At 39.5% G+C, this 19,367-nt stretch overlaps 2 protein-coding genes and 1 long non-coding RNA gene across 4 annotated transcripts; 2 read left to right on the forward strand and 1 right to left on the reverse strand.

Annotated features, from left to right (window-relative positions):
- Window positions 1-442: 442 nt before the first annotated feature.
- Window positions 443-8,944, forward strand: sel1l (SEL1L adaptor subunit of SYVN1 ubiquitin ligase). Its single transcript, XM_008398431.3, has 21 exons — window positions 443-1,007; window positions 1,155-1,192; window positions 2,076-2,268; window positions 2,970-3,137; window positions 3,514-3,619; window positions 4,595-4,757; window positions 4,862-4,915; window positions 5,006-5,065; window positions 5,154-5,235; window positions 5,338-5,492; window positions 5,707-5,763; window positions 5,850-5,918; window positions 6,146-6,223; window positions 6,349-6,411; window positions 6,545-6,632; window positions 6,719-6,867; window positions 6,952-7,117; window positions 7,224-7,298; window positions 7,791-7,963; window positions 8,099-8,227; window positions 8,378-8,944. Exons 1-21 carry the CDS (start codon window positions 893-895, stop codon window positions 8,672-8,674), a joined length of 2,478 nt encoding a protein of 825 aa, XP_008396653.1. The 5' UTR covers window positions 443-892; the 3' UTR covers window positions 8,675-8,944.
- A 722-nt stretch (window positions 8,945-9,666) lies between these two features.
- On the forward strand, window positions 9,667-16,099 carry LOC103457942 (phospholipase B1, membrane-associated). Of its 2 annotated transcripts, XM_008398430.3 has the most exons (16): window positions 9,667-10,618; window positions 10,854-10,918; window positions 11,746-11,836; window positions 11,923-11,981; window positions 12,131-12,198; window positions 12,302-12,345; window positions 12,433-12,553; window positions 12,681-12,732; window positions 12,822-12,902; window positions 13,005-13,070; window positions 13,170-13,261; window positions 14,458-14,539; window positions 14,844-14,945; window positions 15,211-15,306; window positions 15,695-15,766; window positions 15,917-16,099. In XM_008398430.3, exons 1-16 carry the CDS (start codon window positions 10,552-10,554, stop codon window positions 16,037-16,039), a joined length of 1,281 nt encoding a protein of 426 aa, XP_008396652.1. In that variant the 5' UTR covers window positions 9,667-10,551; the 3' UTR covers window positions 16,040-16,099. The 2 variants fall into 2 exon arrangements, 1 of the variants encoding a protein (XP_008396652.1); XR_532502.3 differs by lacking the exon at window positions 15,917-16,099 and having other exon boundaries at window positions 15,211-15,375.
- A 156-nt stretch (window positions 16,100-16,255) lies between these two features.
- LOC108165774 (uncharacterized) lies at window positions 16,256-19,356 on the reverse strand. Its single transcript, XR_001776107.2, has 3 exons — window positions 19,266-19,356; window positions 17,263-17,396; window positions 16,256-16,344 (listed from the first exon to the last, which is right to left on the reverse strand). It is a non-coding gene; the product is annotated as an uncharacterized LOC108165774 (long non-coding RNA).
- Window positions 19,357-19,367: the final 11 nt, after the last annotated feature.

A 19,367-nucleotide genomic window follows, 5' to 3' on the forward strand; every position in this document is an offset into this window, starting at 1 on the left:
AAGCTAAAGCACACAGAATTATGAATTAATTGAGAAAAAAGTACATTTTATTTTATCATTGTAATATTAAAACATTGCTTACCTCAAGATGCCATATAAAAACGTACTTTTATTAAGGAGGAAAGTACGTTTTTCTCCGAAAACCTGCTTATGTGGATTATTTGTAGCTTATCTTATGTTAAATATGAAAGTGTATGGACAACTAACCGATATTCTATTACTTTTAAGTGTGTTTAGCTTAAATGTTAGCACTGTTGTTGATTTGCTAAAGAAATGAAGCAAGACTCAAAATAACCTTCTCTAACTTTCATATTCATGTCGTCTCTCTTTCATGTTTTGGTGTCGTGGACCAGCCCGTCACCTGTAAAGATAATTGTGTATCCACCTGATTCGCTGAGACATTTTTGGCCATCTCTGATTGGCTGCTGTCACTCGAATCGGGTTCTGATTGGTGGAAATTCCAGAGTAGGAAACGGTCTATAGTAAGAGCTTAACATGGTTAGCTAAGTGAGGTAGTGCTGGTTTAAATCTAAATGTCAGACCTCAAAGCGTTGTCTTTCACTCGGTTGCTATAAAATCTACATATGTACTTGCTGTTTTATCAGGAAGCTTGGTAATAGGTTGATATTTGGCCTTTTTTTTGTCTGTATGCGGTTGTGTAGAACTAGCCTGTTAGCTCTGCGTCGTTTCAGTGGAACTCCTCAGCTCGCTAGTTTTGTTGCATTGGAATTTCTTAGCTTGTTTGACAGCTGGGGAAGCTAAAATTAACCACGTTTATATGTAGTGATCCGGGCTCCGTTCGACCAGGTTTGTGTGTGAAACTTTATTTTGTGCTAGTTTTCTCTGTGTCCGAATGTTTGGTAACAGAAATAGCAACGGCTGCAGCTAGCAGATGGTTAGCCCGTTATTAACATCAACAATGGGTTATAAGGGAGGTTTGAAGACGGCTAAAAGGCTTTATTTTGTGGCTATTCTCCTTCTCGTCTTCGCTGATCGACTGGCAGCAGGTAAGATATGGCTGTGTTTGTTGTATGCAGACGTTCAGAGCACGTTTCCGAACCATTGAAAGCAGCTGTTTTATCTTGGGTTTAGGAAGTTGATCAGTCAATTTCGAGAACCTGTGTCTTTACTACTGCCCTACTAATGTGTTTCAGATGAAGATCAACACAGAGACGATGGATCTGAGTTAAAGGTGTGTCATGAGATATTGATTGAAAGACATGTCAGAGCAGGAATGCGTAATGATGGACACAATTATTTACTGTGACCTGTGCAAACCATTTCGACCTCAGTTTGTTTTGCTTTCACTTCAAGTGACCTTAATGTTACAAAAAACTACATAAATCCGAAATGTTGCTTTGAAAAAAACGTAAACCTAGTTGTAAAATATAAATAATGCCTATTGACGTCTGTTGGGTTGGAGCTTCATACACATTAGCAGCAGAGTTGAAGATATAATGAGCCAAATATTTGGTTGGCTTCCTTTTCCTTTAAACGCATCAATTCAAAGAGCTCCCACCATTATTATTATTATTGTTATTGTTATTATTATTATTATTATTATTGTATTTTTAATTTTAATAAATTCTATCCATAGAATTCCCATGTGAGAATTTCTATCCATGAAAATGAAAATAATTTGGACATTAAAATCAAACGATAACAAATAAAATCAGCTTTTGCATTTGAGATCACATACTCGGTCAGATTTTTAAGTATCATTGAGATGAAAAGCAGAGCTGCACAATATATTGACTGGCAGTCAATATATACTGAGATATTGATTCAATATCTCAGTTGTAAAAAGAAATATCCTTGGTGATTATATTTTGGGAGGATATTGTATTTCAAGTAACATGCATTTACTGCCTGGTTGTGTGAACACATTTAGTCAGTTGGGTGGAGCCTTGTGCCGTAGATGTTGAGGTTATTTCACATTTGAAATGATAAGTTCCTCTTTCTTTTTTTTACATTTTTTTTTTTTTAATGAAGAGCACTGAACATGGCCTGAACGCGCCACTGAAGTTCTTTATGTTTCGGTGAGCTCTGTTAAACTTAAATTTTGCTTTGTGCAGTCGTATCACGATCCAGACTCTGACGAGGAAGACGTCCACATTGTATCAAGGATTCTGGCAGCCGCCTCGGCGGCGCCTCGCGTCGACGGCTCCCAAACAGAAGAGGAAAAAGTGTCACTTCGAGAGACGGAGGAAAAAGAAGAACTACCTGAACAGCCGCCGCCGCCTCCTCCTGAGGAGAAACCTAAAGAAGGTGAATCACATTTGCTCCAGTTATTTTTTTTGTTTTAAATAACAGTAAGAAGAAAATGAATTGCAATATTTCTGTAATGCTTATTGATGGAATGCACATTAGTATCCACTGTCACATAAAATGTAATTGTTGTGGCTGATTAAAGCACTGAGCTGGAGGTGAAAAGTGAGATTTTACGTCAGTGTTCAAATGTCAGTGATCATTTAGTGTATTTGTTCATAGTTATACTCAACATTTGTAGAAGCAATGATTAGCATTTACTGACTTCTCGGTGACCATACCTTCAAAAATAAACTTCCTCTTTTTTATTTATTTTTTTTTACATTTCGTAAAAAAAGCTTGTGTAAGTCTCTGCATGTTAACCTGCGTTCTCTGTTGCCAACACTAAGAAAGGCAGCATGTGGTTTGAGGACAGTAGCACTTTGGGTAAACGGCTTAACCCCATGAGAGTTTAACAGCATCTTGCACCTGTGGCTTCTGTTGCAGAGTCTGTTACGTCATTACACTCAGGGGTTGCTTTCACCTCTACGGTTGTTGTTTTATATAAAGGGAGAGATTAATGGATTAATACTACATATACTCAGCCCTTTAATTCTAAATAGAAAAAAATATATAGGATTTATCTGATTTAGTTGTAATTATCACTGTGATTTAGGATTATTTTTCTTTTTTTTTTAAGCATTTTTATTATGTTGTTTCAGTTCCTGTAGTGAATGGGGGCACAGCCCATGGAGAGCCCTGCGTCTTCCCGTTCTACTTCCATGGGAAGGAGTACGCTGACTGCACCACTGACGGTCGGGGGGACGGACGGCTGTGGTGCGCCACAACCTACGACTACGACGGAGAAAAGAAATGGGGATTCTGCGAGAGTAAGCGTTCAGCTGTGGTTGAGCCGTCTCTCCGGCTCCGAATTTGCAGTTTCCAGTTGTAGGAATCAGGAGTTTTGATGTTTTTACTCCTTTTCAGGTATCATTTTATTGACAGAAATGTAGACCGTTGGATTAAAAAATGAGCGTATTATTACATAAAAAAAGAGGCACAAAATGTCAAAGGACTGCATTTGAACAATAAAGTAGTTTTGTGTTTGTGAAATGGAGAGGCCATCAGGTTCACAACCTGGCAGGGATGATGGAAATCAGATTGAACAAGTTGTAGTTTTACTTTAGCTCCTCCCCTCTCCTGTCAGTGAGTGTTACAAAATCTGAATTCCCCCCCCCATTTCTTTATGCTTCTTCTTATCTTCAGCGGAGGAGCAGGCGGAGCTGAGACTGCAGGCTGAAGAGGCGGAGGAGCAGTATCAGACAGTCCTGCGGATGCTTAACGGTTCCACCAGGAAGGCTCAGAAGAAAGAGTGAGTTTATTGCTTTCAGCATTTCTCCTCTGTTCTGATGAGGCTGCCTTTTGGTCTCCAGGCTCAATATTAACTTGCAGTTTAGGTTGCATTGGATTTGATTGTTGGTGTTAATTTCTTTGTAATATTGTCATAGCAATTTATTTGAACTCCTTTTGCTTACAACATGTATTAATCATACAACAATGCAAATATTGCAAGTGGGTTTCCTGCCACAGACTTGACTTTTAAGCCTTGTTTATGCGTTTTCATTGCTTTATCTATTCATTTATAACTACTTCTGGCATGTGTTTGGCTGTTTATATCAGTTGAATCTGAATAATTTGCAGGTACATTATTGCCCCAACACTGACGGTGCAACAGCTCCACAGAGCGATATCATCACCGCTGTGATTGACTGTCAGTTTAGACTTCTCATGATTAAAAGCCTCATTGTGGCTCTTCCACATGTGCTTCCTGTCACTGTGGCTAAATAAATCAATGTTTTTTTTTTACCCAATCACTAAACTTTTCTCCTCAAGTCATCAATAAATGAGAACCCCACATCTTTTTATCATTATTTTATTTATATATATATATAACTGCTTCAAATGTATGATCTTTCCAGAATGGAAAAAAGAAAAATTTCAACATTAAATTTCAACTTAAACCTTTTTTTTTTTTTTTTTTTTATGGGTCAAAACATTTTTAATAACAGGCTTGTAAATAGTCTAGAATTGTAGTGGCCTTTATAGAAACTACCGTTTATATTTTTGGGTCTTCCCGACTGTCGTCATTTGAAATTTTGGTTTTGGTTTGAAAGCCTCTTTCTGTTTCTCTTTTATTACCAGGCACCAATCATATGAAGTTGCACATCCTTATTTGCTTTGAGTGCCATAACACTGCTGGTCACACACATTTTATAAGCCGTATTTGTTCCGCTTCACTTGCATCACCTCTGCTTCTCTGATCTCTCTCTCTCTCTCTCTCTCTCAGGTTGTACGAGAAGCTGTTGAAAGTAGCGGAGAAAGGCCACCAGAAGGCCACGGAGAAGGTTGCATACGCCATGCTGTTCGGAGATTACATGAGCCAAAATATCACCAAAGCCAGAGAGATGTTTGAGAAGCTGGCTGTGGAGGGCTCACCTAAAGCTCAGATGGTAAAACGTCTCGCAAAGTTCCAATGCCGCCTGAAGTTTGGAGGCATTTTGAGCCGCCGTCTTCAAGCATTTGCGTAAACTTTCCGTCTGTCGTTTCTCCTCAGGCTCTTGGCTTTCTGTATGCAGCAGGACTCGGAGTCAACTCAAGTCAAGCCAAGGTGCCTTTTCCACACTGCAATTCTGCTTTGCATCAAATCCGGTCACTGCAAGTTAATTACAGCGCTTCACGCTGATGTTTTGTCTTTCAGGCTTTAGTTTATTACACCTTTGGCGCATTGGGTGGAAACCTAATAGCGCACATGATCATGGTGAGTTGACTTGCTCATTCCATTTCTGCGCTAACGGACATGTTTGTATATTCATAATAGATTAAATATCTTTCTACATTGTGATTAGGGTTACAGATACTGGGCCGGTGTGGGTGTTTCCCAGAGCTGTGAGTCAGCGCTAACGCATTATAGAGTGGTGGCAAATCACGGTAAGCATTTTTATTTTAGTTTGTTTGATCTTTTTGCGCTTTTACTTACCGTCTTTTAAATCTGCTCTGTCTGTATTCCGGCCTTGTGTGTGGCTCCCCTAGTTGCGAGTGACGTGTCGCTGACGGGAGGCTCGGCAGTGCAGAGGATCCGGCTACTGGATGAGGTGGAGAACCCGGGCTCCACCAGTGGGATGCTGGAGGAAGACCTCATCCAGTACTACCAGTTTTTGGCAGAGAAAGGAGACGTTCAAGCTCAGGTGTGTTTCGCTTACGTTTTGAGGCTCTTTTCAGCCACAAATATGTGAAACGATTTAGGTGGTTATACATAACTTTAGCAAAGCACTGAAAAAAACAACAACAACAAAACAAACGGCAAATTATCATGGAGTTGGTATTAATCAGAAAGTTGATCTCGGCATTACGTCCATGTTTAATTATTTGAAATATAATAAATTTTATCTGCATTTCCAGGTTGGTTTAGGTCAGCTTCATCTACATGGTGGACGTGGAGTGGAGCAGAATCACCAGGTAACATTAAACAACCAATAACGCGTCCGACTCTGTACAGGTGTTTTTCTCTGTTTAGCACGTCTTTGCTTCCTCCTCACCAACAGAGGGCGTATGACTACTTCACACAGGCTGCGAATGCTGGGAACACACATGCCATGGCTTTCCTTGGAAAGGTTGGGAAGATTCAGTCAAATTATTTACCGATAGTTTATCTCCTCTTTATGCTGTTTTTAATTTCAATGTCTTGAACACTCTCTCAAGTTGTTGTGCATATTGACAATAACTCTAGAGCTGTGTTAGCCAGTAGTTTTGTACCACTGTTTTGACACAGGCATTTATGCATAAATCAAAAAAAAATTTTTGTCTTATTATTTTATTTGTTTGAATCTTTTCCCCTCAGATGTATTCAGAAGGCAGCGAGTTTCTCCCTCAGGACAATGAGACGGCTCTGCAGTACTTCAAAAAGGCCTCTGATATGGTAATGTGAAACTCTCCTCCACACACTTTTTTAAGTGCATATATATTTAATTGACTTGCTTTGAGTGGCTACATCTAATGGGGAGTTCTGAATATTTGTTTTGAACTGACATCTTTATTGTTCAGGGTAATCCAGTGGGCCAGAGCGGACTGGGGATGGCTTATTTATATGGAAGGGGAGTCCCTGTGGTAAGAAACGCATTTGACTAAATTTCTGAATTAATTTCTTGACTTTTGATGTGGTGTTTTCTTTTTTTTTTTTTTTAATTATGCTTTTACATTTTCAGCACCTACTTTAATTATTTCTTCTCTTTGACCTCAGAACTACGAGTTGGCTCTAAAATACTTCCAGAAGGCAGCAGAGCAGGGTTGGGTGGATGGACAACTCCAGCTGGGAACCATGTATTACAGTAAGATGGAAATAATTCAATTTCACCGGTATTTCTGTATTTTATTTTATTTTTTAACAATATACGTCCGTCTGTCTTCATTGCAGATGGAATCGGTGTGAAGCGTGATTACAAACAAGCGCTGAAATTCTTCAACCTGGCCTCGCAGGCCGGCCACATCCTGGCTTTCTACAACCTGGCCCAGATGCACGCCACCGGCACCGGCGTGATGCGCTCCTGCCACACTGCAGTGGAGGTTAGCTGCTGATCTTATTACACATTTTTATGCAGAAATTAAAATGGTCTCAATGTAACGTGTGTGTGCGCTTCCTGCTGTCAGCTTTTTAAGAACGTGTGTGAGCGCGGCCGCTGGTCGGAGCGTCTGATGACGGCCTACGGCAGCTTCAAAGAGGGAGAGACGGACGCCGCGCTGGTTCAGTATCTGCTGCTGGCAGAGCAGGGCTACGAAGTGGCTCAGAGCAACGTGGCCTTCATTCTGGACCAGAGTAAGAAATCCAAGATGCGTTTGTGGAATTGCCTGACTATTCCTTTGAACTGATGGTGGCGGGTCAAAGTTGACGCTTTGTTGCCGTGTGGATTTTTACCAAACAGAAGGTGCAAAAATCTTCAGCGACAATGAGACCTATCCTCGTGCTTTACTCCACTGGACAAGAGCTGCTGCACAAGGTAGGCTATCTCATTCATTCATGCATCATAAATTTATGTTTTGAGTTTTTTTATTTTTTTTTACTCATGCTGTGACACAAGCTATTCTGCATTATGTGCCGGAGGAAACTGAGGTTTAAGAGTAGTTCATTGTCTCCTGTTTTTAAAACTTCTGCTTGAATTCACAATGTTTAAGAAATGAAATACTCAGTCCCCCCCTCCCCAAAAAATATTTTTATTTAGATTTTGCGCTGTGAAGATAGTCATGCATCAGTCTGAACAAATGTTTTATAACTGTTACAAGACTGTAACATAAAACAGTCGCTGTTTTATGTTACAGCGACCTTAACATAAGTCCAAATAGAAATGAGAAACAATAAGAAATGTAATAAACGACAACAAAAACAGATTTTCTGTCGTGTGTTCATCAGAACAAACGTCAGATGTTATGAGAAGTTTTCCTCTTGACTCTAGGGTGGGGGAAAAAAAATCTCATGTGCTTTTCTTTTAAAGGTTACACTGTGGCTCGGATTAAACTGGGCGACTATCACTTCTATGGCTATGGAACGGATGTGGATTATGAGACGGCGGTCATTCACTACAGGCTCGCATCAGAGCAGCAGAACGGCGCCCAGGCCATGTTCAACCTGGGATACATGCATGAGAAAGGTCTGGGTATCAAACAGGTGCGTCTGCTGCGCTACATATGAACTTAGAATAGCAACTTACTTATATCCATATTTACAGATTCATAAATCAGTGGTACCAAATGTGTGATTTCTAAACTAGAAATCTGGACGTTTTTTTTTTTTCTCCTGCAGGATATCCATTTAGCAAAACGCTTTTACGACATGGCAGCAGAAGCCAGTCCTGATGCCCAGGTCCCAGTTTTCCTGGCCCTGTGCAAGCTGGGCCTGATTTACACTCTGCAGTACCTGCAGGACCTTAATGTAAGTGCTTCAACCTGGAAACATTAACTCCAATGACTCTTCAACCTCTCTCTCTCTATTTTTTTTATTTATTTATGTCTTAATCTGTGAGATAAATGATTTTAATTATGTCTCTCCCACCGCTCCCGTTTTGGTTTTGACCTCTGGAAGCTAAAGGAGTTGATTGCTCAGGTGGACCTGGACCAGCTTCTGGGCCCGGAGTGGGACCTCTACCTCATGACGGTCATCGCCCTGCTGCTGGGCACGGTCATCGCCTACAGACAGAGGCAGCATCAAATCATCGTGGCGCCCCGCCCCCCGGCTCCCACCCCAGCGCCCCCTCCCAGACCCGCTCAGCAGCAGCAGCAAGAGGAGGAAGAGGAGGAACCACAAGCTCAGGCAGAGCCTCAGGACCAGGAGGAGACGCCCGCCACAGGCGAGGCTCATCAGGAGGAGCAGCAGCAGTGAGGAGAGGCCAGGGAAAGACAAGAGAGCAGAACTGATTAAAAACCTGCTGCTTTGAGCATGTCTCCCACTGCCTGCTCTCCTCCACGTTATTAGAAAACTCTCATTGGCTGCTGAAACTGTTCAGTTCTCCATTCGAGAAGTGATGAAACAAACACAGGACCTAGGACTCTTTTGTTTTGTTTTGTTTTTTTCTTTCCTGTGACTCGGCATTCTGCAAGAGGCACCGTGGAGATACGCTGCAGTTTCCTGATTAAAAACATTTTAAAGTCGGCTGATTAGAAGGATTCTAATTTCTGCTTTAGTTTCTTCTCACACGTCCCTGTTTTGTCACATGCTTTTTTCGCCAGGAGTCGATCTGCTTCAATCCTAAATAAAAGCAGGTATAGAAAATTAAAAGGGTAAGGTAATGTGAAAGAAGCTTATTCAATGTTTTAGATGCTAAAGACAGGATTCTGCTTCATTTTTTTTGGTTGAGGCAAATTTTTTTTAAACAGTTTTAAGTTAATTCTAGCTAAATTTCTTTTAGTATTTTTGCCAGAATCCATAAAGGTTTAATTTCTATGCTATAATATACAAAACACGTATGCTTTTTTTATTATTATTATAATTTTTAGAGAAACGAGAAGAATGTTGGACAGTTGTCTTTAAAAAGCTGAAGTACCAGAGTGACTCTTTGGCTTCCAACAATGAGGAGAATTTTGAATTTGGTCAACAACAACAACAAAACAAGCTTACATCAAAATAAGATCCTATTAAAAACATTTTGTGGGAGAATATTTGTTCTTTAAAAAAATGATGCAATAATAGGTTTTTTAAATTCTTATTAAATGGCAAGTCAAAAACATGCCAAACTACAGTTTAGTGTCTTTTTGTTATTTATTGTGGGTTTTTTTTAAATTTTATATCATGTATGTCTACTCGGGCAGTAATAAGAGAAAAACTACAACTATCAATTATATTCTGTTTTATTTTTTTTTTAAATTCAATTTCCTGTATTTTTGTGTTCTTTACAAGTGTTTAAAGCCAACACTTCAAATCGGCTCTCTGTCAAGCATGAACCAAAAATTAGATTATACATTCAAACAAGATTTTAACATATTCCTCCTACTTTCTGTACCCGTGTTATGTTGAGAAAAAAAAAGCTGCTGTGACACGTTTGAGGACAGGAAGGTTTACAGGATTCACCAGCAGGGCAAGTCACATTTGGGGAGGAAAAAAAAATTTTTACCATCACAAGAACAGGTTTAGACATGAGTTAATAAAAGATTATGGACATTTAACTGTTGTTTGTTATTGACGTAATCCCTGTCGGGTTTTGGTCTCAAATTTCTACTAAGCAATTGGAAAAGGGACAAGTTAAGAACTGTCTACGCACACTAAACGTATAAGAATGGATGAAATGTCTTCTTAAAAGTAAACTATTATGCTTCCTAGAACAGATTAGAATGGATCTATGGGTAGGGTTGCTAGGTGAGTTGCTAGGTAACTGCGCAGTGAATGAGAGCTTTTTGAAACGGCTCTTTTTCCAGACACCGAAAAACATGAACTTATTGCCAAAAAACTGTTTTTTTTATTTTTTAAAGCTCTTTGGTTGTTTTTAGAAGCAGCTGTGACACAACTGGAAGTATAAAAGTGAATGTTTCATAATTCTAAGGCCTTTATCTCAGTCTAGATGGATTTATATCACAAATATGAAGGCTTTCCCTCTCAATAAAAAAAAAGGAAAAAAATTCCCTACCATCGATAAATACATTATTCTGGTCCAGACTTTCTCATTGGTCCCTCAGCTTGTATTGGTGTCGTTGACACAAAGTGACAGAGCTGTAAAAACAGAGCATCACATTGTGCTGTGTGGGGGGTGACCTATTGTCTGCTACATGTCCACTGCTATGGAGGCGCTTTGGATCGTTGTGGCATGTGCGCTCCTGTCCTGCCCTGTCAAAGGTAAGTGCTAGAACAAGCAGGGCTATAGTTTTTTTTTTTGTTGCTATTGTAGCAAACTTTTTAAGATAAATTAAACTTTTTTTTTGTTGTTTTTGTCTGTTAAGAAAGAAGCACAAGAGTTACATGTGGGATTTCATTAACTGATGTCTTTGGGGATGTTTTTGAAATGTTTTAAATCTGCATCGAGAGACATTGTGCACATTTTAGAGACGACGGATTTCAATTTGTTTCAAAGGTAACGACTGGTGGGGGGAATTTCATGAGGGGATTCGACACTACAGTGAGGAGGACCTCAATAAGGTACACCATTTAACCGCTGCTTTTAAAACCGGCTAACAAAAAGCTGTTGGGAACAAAAAAACGTAACTTCTTATTAGAAAACAAAGGTTTTATCATCTGTTTTCTTTTATTTATAAATCATTCCAGGTGGTAGGTTGGTAGTGGTACCCCACTGATTTATAAACTAACCGTATTTTAAAGTTATGTCTTGTGGTTCCTGAAGCACATAGTGATTTCCTGAGTAAAAGGTGCTAATAACTAAAATTTATTTTACTGCTTACTATAAAATCAAAACACCTCAGCCGTACCTCAGGCTGATCAACTCCATTTACTAACACTTTTAATGCAGTAATTCATGTAAAAGGTTCTCAAGGCAGGGAATGAGTACATACGTCAGAGAACATTGACGCACTGTAAATTGATGTTTGTAATAAAAAAAATCCTTTTTTTATATTAGTCCTAGATATTATTTGAATTTCTATGAAACTGAATCAGATGGTTTCATTAGCTCTAACCTTGAGAAATAAGCAGAAGTATATCACACTGTAGGTGATTCTATGTATATATTTGAGTTTCCCTTCTTGTGTTTTTTTGATGATCTAATTTACTGAGATGCACCTAAAAGTATGCTCTGATAAAATATGACGAATGCACAACAAAAAGACAGTTAAAGCCAGCTCCTGAATTGATGATGATGATGATGATGATGATGATGATGATGATGATGATGATGATGATGATGATGATGATGATGATGATGATGACATAGTTAAACTGGCATTTAGAGTTAAAAGATATATCTGGAGGACAGAGAATGTATGCCACTATGTTTTATTTCACTTTCACAGACGTTTCCAGAGAAAACTCGACCCAGGAACTTCCAACATCCTCCGTTCCAGTGTCCTGACATGACCCCGTCTCCCACTGTCCCCTCTTCAGGTGTGTCCACTTTCCAGGTGACCCCTCTTTCACTACTCAGTTTCAACTGACTCTCTCTCTCTCTCTTTCTCAACTTTTCGCCGTAGTTGAATTGGTGAAGGCAGCGGATATAAAAGTCATCGCTGCCTTGGGGGACTCAGTGACTGTAGGTACTTTTGTTTTGACGCCCTAACAAGCGTATATCTAAAATCTGAAATAAACCTGCCTTGTATGGACGCTGAAACTTTTGCAAAACGTCAAGATATGAATTAGTCCATAAAAGTCACTGGGGTAACCTACCATTTTGTTTTTCAGACAGCCTTAGGTGCCAATGCCACAACTGTGCTTGGAATCCCAGTAGAATATCGCCATGTCTCGTGGAGGTGAGATTTACCCCTCACAATCACAATATGTTTGTTTTTGCGGTCCTGCACATCAACTCCTCATATTTCTGTTGTACTAATAATATACCTGTATCCTCTGAAGTATTGGAGGCCACGGCACTTTTCAAGACGTCATCACTCTGGCGAGTAAGATGCCGTTTCTTACCATCGTCTCTTGTCAGATCTGTTTGATACCACGGATTTTCTTAACTTATTCCTAACTTTGCGTTTCAGACATCATCAAATTATTCAACCCCACTCTGATCGGCGCTTCTACTGAGAAGACCATCCACGGGGCGGAGGCTCCTATTAGCAAAACCGGCTTTAATCTGGCCAAGTCCGGAGAAAACGCCTAGTAAGACCTCGTCACTCTTAACAGACGCCGGTCTGCCTTGGTGAAGGCATCAGTTTCTGTGATTTAAAAGAACTGAGATCTGTAATTGTATTGAAAAATGATTTTTTATTTTTATTTTTTTTCCTAGCCACCTCCCAAATCAGACAAGAAACTTAATTGACGCCTTGAAAAAACACGAGGTAGTTTGGGTACAAAAAAATACATCAAAAAGGAGAGAAAGCTTTAGGACGACCTTTTATGTTTTAGATTGCACTTTGCTCCACTTTAGGGTGTTGACTTTGACAAAGACTGGAAGCTTCTGACCATCCTCATAGGCATGAATGACATTTGTGATTACTGTAAAGATAAGGTGAGAGCTTTTTTTTTTTTAATTACTTGTTTGCTGAATTTAGTTTAAAGTAAAAGCATTTTTTTTTTTTTGCTGAATTATTTCTCCCTTTTTTCTGCCTAGGATTTGCATTCGGCGGATAACTTCATTAAATTCATGAACGTCTCTCTAACAATGCTTATGAATGAGGTGAAGCCAAAACGAAAAAGAGGGACATGATGCATTTTGAATTTGCCCCATCATTTCTTTCGGAGTGAGGGTCTAGTGAGTCTCCATGCTGTGTTTCAGGTTCCCCGTATGATCGTCAACGTGGTGCAGATTTGGACAATGCATTTTTTGAAGGAGGTGCGGAAGCCTGCCCCGGGGTGCAGTCTGCAGCGGTGAGCCTGCAGTCATCCCCGTTGTAACAATTCTGGGCTTTTTGTGATTTTTATTTCAATCGTTATTTTGTCAAGAGTGGGCTGACAATATGTGACGCAGCTCCAGCGATTTGATTGTAAGCAACATGTAGTTTTGGAAGACTCAGCTGGACTCCGACCATTCATCATGCTGCTGCTGAGGCCAAACGGCTCAGTCTTTGCAATTTGCTGCACATTTCAGTCGTTTATTTGAAGGCGGCGATGTTGGAGAAACTGGTCAATTTTAGTCTCAGTGGTTTCTGGGCTGTTCTTAAATGACCTAACCAAAGGTTACCGATCTGAGCTTTGGTCTTATTCTTGAAGCAACGCCATAGTTGGTGACATAACAGGACAATGATCCCAAACACACGTAAAATGTTGCTTGGATGGATAAAGTTGTCTTGCATTAAGCCTCTGGAATGGTCTAGACCTCAACTCTTAAAAAATGTATGAATCCTGCCCTGTGTTAGCAAGCAAACAACTTTAAATTAACTTTATGTCTTATGATATGAAGACCGGTGATAAATTCATTCAGGATTGTAACTGAAAAACCACACGGTTTCTCTACAACCTGCTAAAACGACGCAGCAGACATAGCAGGGAAATTTTTACTTTAGATTCTGTATTCTTTTTATGTGCACGTCATAGTTAATAACAAGGTGAAATAGAGCAGAGAGTGTCTGTTAGATATCAACAAAGGGGTGCAAATGGTCCAGTTGGTGGAATGAGAAGGTCGTCTTCAGGAGTGGGAGTGAGAAGACGGCGTGTTGTTTCCATGCAGGGCTATAAATCCGTGAGTGGGGTTGCGGCACAAACCTCTCCTTGTTATAACAAGATTTATTAATCTTTCTGAGACTTTACACAACTATGTTTAAGCTTGTAAATGTCTATGATGAGTGTAAACTCCTGCTGGGTACTTTATGTCTGATGAAAGTTCCCTTTCATCAGACATCAAAATGTATTTGATTCTCACCAGTAAATAACAGCACGATTCACTGAGTTGAGCATCTTAGTTGATGCTCAATGATCTTTGGACACAGAATATGCAAAGCTTTGCTCTTTGTGTGTCTAATAAATCTAAAGATTTAGGTTTTGAAGTGTCCTAAACATAATTTTTTTACCGAGTAGATATTTATGGTGTTGTTTTGGTTTGTTAGCCCAGTTTTTGTCTGTTCCAGGTCCTTCTGCCCGTGTCTGATCGAGCCACTGGCCGACTCTCCTGAACTTGAGAAGTTGGTTCAGGTCAATCTGGAGTTTCAGGTGCCACTTATTACTCTCACTGTGCTAAACAGTATTATTGTTTTGCATTGATATTTATTACAATTTTGTTAGCCCTGAATTAGAAACACAGACTTTAGATTAGCATTAGAAATAAATGACAAATCGAGTAGGTATTCATGAGTCCTGCGTTTATCTTTCATAAGTAATAGCACAAAAGCTAATGGGTGCTATTATGCAGTCGCAGATCTTTCCTAGAACCTTGGGTGGATGCTTGTTTTTGAAATCAGAAGAGTTACTTTCTGAATGATTGAAATTCTGCATTTTTTTTTTTTTTTTTTTGCAGGGGAGACTTGAGAAGCTGCTGCACAGCAATCGCTTCTTCAAACAGGATTTTGCTGTTGTCCTGCAGCCTTTCCTCAAACGAGCTGACCCCCCACGCTTCCCGGTAATCTACTTCAAACAGCAAAAGTGAAAACGAACAACACTAAAAAAACAAAAACAAAACAAAAAAAAAACCTAGTCATATTGCTGTGATGTGAGCATCTGCTTTCAGGAGGTGAATCAGCACAAAACTTTGCGCCGAGGGGATTGAATCATCAGGATGCCTGCTCAAACAGCTGGAGCTTTTGCTAATAGAAGCTCGTGATTCTGATTAGTCAGAGAGTTTTGTCACTGAATCTAAAGAGTAGATGTTTTATCCCTCTGAGCAGAACGGGAAGATTGACGCGGACTTCTTCGCTCACGACTGCTTCCACATCACCATAAAGGGACACGAGGAGCTGGCTAAAGCACTGTGGAACAACATGGTGAACTAATACGCACCCCGACTGAATGTTTGTTTCTTTGAACCAAGCATTTAGATACGTCTCCAGCAGGTAGAAATGCCATAGAAACAGATGTGTTTGCAGATTAATATTTGTTCTACCACTGGCACTGAAGCACAGCTGGCTGCTCCGGGAAGTTAGAAAAGTAGCCGTTCAAATATTGATCATTTATGGCCTCTTTCTTGATTATTTTATATTGTGCTACGTTTAACATCTCCCTCTGGGGACGAAATTGCACATCTCCTGCAGAGATATGTTATTTCAAACTTCAAACCGCTGTTCATAGTTTATAAAAATCTCTTTCTTTTATTGAAAAAGTAAACACCGAGCTGAAAACACGTTACCATGTATTTCTGTGTCCTCCACACAGTTTCAGCCTGGGGGAAAGAAAATTATTGTGAACAGTTTTTCTGACCGCGTCAAGCTCATCTGCCCACCAAAGGTGAGTATTTTTAACAGTCTCTCTGAGCAACTGGTACTGAATCAGGGAAATTATTAGCAAATTAGTGTAAAAACCAAAGAGAAAAACTGTGCATTTTTTAATTTTAATTGTAATTATACCTAACTATTTTCATTATTCATGTGTCTGCAGGAACACCCGTACATCTACACCCGTCCGTTCATACCCATACCCATGCCGAGTTCGTCTCTTCCTCGCTCCAAGTCCACGTCACCGGCAGCCGCCGTCCTGCTCCTCCTGCTGTACGTGGCTTAAACGCAGATTTCAAGTTCTGGTCAGAACTTTACTGCCACGAGAATAAACGCTAAAATCATTCAGGGTTTTTAGTGAGTCATTCGAACTGTTTTATTTTATTTTATTTTTAACCATTCTAGGATGATTTTACAACGTGAATCTTCAGTGGTGTTTAAGAACAAAGATTAAGTGCACAAATTTCAATTTATTGAGGGTTTTCTCTAGTCTTACAGATGATCTCAGCCGCTCTTTTCCAAAACCACTCAGATGCGACCGAGAGACAAGCTTCAACTGGTTTTTGGATTATACCAGAAGCTTGTTGACGTCTGCAAAGAGAGCACACACAGAGAGCGCACATAATTGGGAAATCTCTGACGAGAACACTTTTTTAAATACGTAAGGAAAAGCAACAAGATTGTAAGGACATTCATGCTGGAGTACGTGCACTTCTGACCAAAACTATATCAAACTGTTGCTGCCTTGTTCTAATTTACAATTTCTACATTGATGTAGTCATTGACCGGCCAAGACTGAGCCAGAATGTGACTTTAAATGTATCACTGAGGAAAATGAGCAGTTTTTGCTAAAAGGCTGTAAATATTTTTACAACAGATTAGAGAGAGATATTTGTCATATCTCTCAGGATTATCCGATCTTTAGCAGATAGAGATGGAGTCGTTGAGAGTTTTACCCGAGCCTACAAACACACATGAGCAATGTTTTCTGTTTCCTAACAATGACCTCTGGCATTTCTGTATTTATTTTTAGGAAAAAATGTTCATTGTCTACCTTCAGAAATATTTATTTAATACAAATGTTAACAATAATAATAATAAAAAAGATAAAACCTTTTAATTGTTGATGCATTTTTAACACTGCATGCATGGAAACCCAGCCAAACATAATTTTGGAATATCACAACAACATTGTCTGTAGCACTTGCATTGGCTTCTTACTGTGCAGAAGTATCCACACCCTTGAAGCTTTTCACATGTTGTCACGTTACAACGTCAGCTTTTATTAGGATTTTATGCCATAAAAGAAGCAATAAAGGTGCATATTTGTAGAAGTGGAAAGAAATTACACATGGCTCGCAACCATTTTTACAAATACAAATCTGAAACAACAACCAGACATTTGTATTATTTCCTTCTGCAGAAGTACTTCTCAGTACCTGCTCAGGTTCCTGCAACTTGAGCAGGAACCTGATTTAAATATGGAAATGCAGTCACTCTTTTACCCACCAGAGATCTCTTCAGACAACTCTTGTCTTTTCGAGCAGCATGTGATTTAGTTCCATGTTTGCTCCATGGATCTTCAGGCTGTAGCTGACCCACTTTCTCTGTTCTCTCCAGAAATTGCCATGCAATGAGAACTCCTACAACACAAGGCAAAAAAAAAAAAGCAACAAACAAACGTAAACCTCAAAAATAAGATGAAACCTTTTGAGTCGTTGTCGTAAACTGTGTTTTCATAGGATGATCCAGGTGTAACTCAGGCTGCGTTGATGTCTGGTTGGACAGAAAGTTAACAGAATGTATTCAATTAGTTTGTTTATTGTGAATCACAAGCACAGATGGAAGCTATTGTGGATTCTCAGAATTAGTACATTTACCTCTTGAATAAATAAACGCACAACAGAGTGGATGAGCTGGACAGCATAGCAGCTAATGAGGCTTATTGAAACTTGCTGCAATGTACACAAGTCTGACACATCATGCTGCGACTGCAGCCTTTTAATGTGTTCTTGTTTATTTTTCCTTTATGTGTTTTAAAGGACAAAAAAAAAAGGTTATTTTGTATCAAACAAATCAGTTCTGTATCTGGAATATGTACGTTCGCTTCCATTTCATTTCATTGCCTGTGGAGGTAAAATCAGCATGAATTTTAATCAGACTGGGCCGTCAGATTTCATAATGATGCCGTTCAAAGGAAAGCCTCTTCATGTTTGAACAGGTCCGCTGCCGGTTTATGCGGGACAATATGGACCCGTCTCTGACGCAGGCGGGTCTTTATTGCCGCTCTGCAGGCACAATGGGAACTTTGGGATCTCTGCGGACGGTGCTGAGGGGAAAATATCCACTCCTAAAAGCCTCTCTTTGTCATTTAGTTTTGACGAATCTCCCGCTGACCAAAAATAACAATAGCTCACAAGCAAACTGTTTCCATGATTTATGTGTTTGCTCCTTGGGAACACAAGGGGCACTTATGCAATGATAATGGTTATAATTCGGCCAGAAAACCGTTTCCTTCCCAGCTGCTCTGTGTGATTTTCTCATTAAGTCACAATGAAAACACATCTTAAAATAAATTGAAGCTGCAGCATCACAAGATGCGAAAAACCTTTAAGAAGCACTTTATGTGCACGATTTACATTGATCATTCTACAAATGGCTGTAACACGTGAGGATGCAGACTGTGAGGCAGCCTGCAGATTATTACCATCATAATGGTCAAAACATTATGCTCATGCTCTGTTTGGACGTATCGCAACCTGAATAGGTTCTGATTGATGCTTCTCTGAAAATGACGCTTGTCATTGTCCCACAATGTCCTTTCAAATTATGTAAGAAGTTAAACTAGTGACAAAGTTCTTTTTAAAAAGCTTCACGGTACAAATATCACCAACAGGATTTGACTGCAGAAGGGATCATTGCTAATTTCTCCAGCCGCTGCTGGTTATATTAAAGATGGTGTAATTAAAAGTGGAGACGCAACTTAAAGTGAAGAAGTCATTTTAGCCATTTTTCTCTAATAACCCTAAATAAAATTCAGTTTAAACTATTAAACTGAGCTTCAGCAGTACCACGTTATGTGATATCAGTGACCATTAGTGAAACAAACACGCCACACATTTCAGATTTTGTAACATTTTTCAAATTTAATTGTCACAGTTATGTTCTGGTTTGTCTCAGAAAATCTTAATAAAATGTCTTTAAGTTTATATCATTAGAAGATATAAAACAAGTCCAAAGGCTATGAACTACTTTTGCTCGTCAGCTGTTCACACGCATCACCTCCACAAATAAACAGAATTAAAAGCAACACGAAGACAAATAACATCCACTATTGTACTTTTCGTCATGATTTACCACCGTTTATGTGTTTGCAAATATTTGTTCAACCTAATGCACCTCCTCATTCCAGACATTTTACCCAAAAAAAAAAAAATCTGTGGAAAATCAAACAAAAATGCTGTACGGCAGCCGGTTATATCACCCTCACCTGTTCACGCCCTGAAACCTACCGAGGTAAGCTCACGAGGAACGATGATAGCCTCTTGTCCCAAGATGATGTCATTTCCTCCCTCCACCTCGCCGTATAAGAGCGCTGCTGTTGCGGGGAAGTG

The sequence above is a fragment of the Poecilia reticulata genome, chromosome 21 (assembly GCF_904066995.2).
Source record: "Poecilia reticulata chromosome 21, P_reticulata-male-v2, whole genome shotgun sequence".
In the NCBI taxonomy this organism is placed as follows: Eukaryota; Metazoa; Chordata; class Actinopteri; order Cyprinodontiformes; family Poeciliidae; genus Poecilia; species Poecilia reticulata.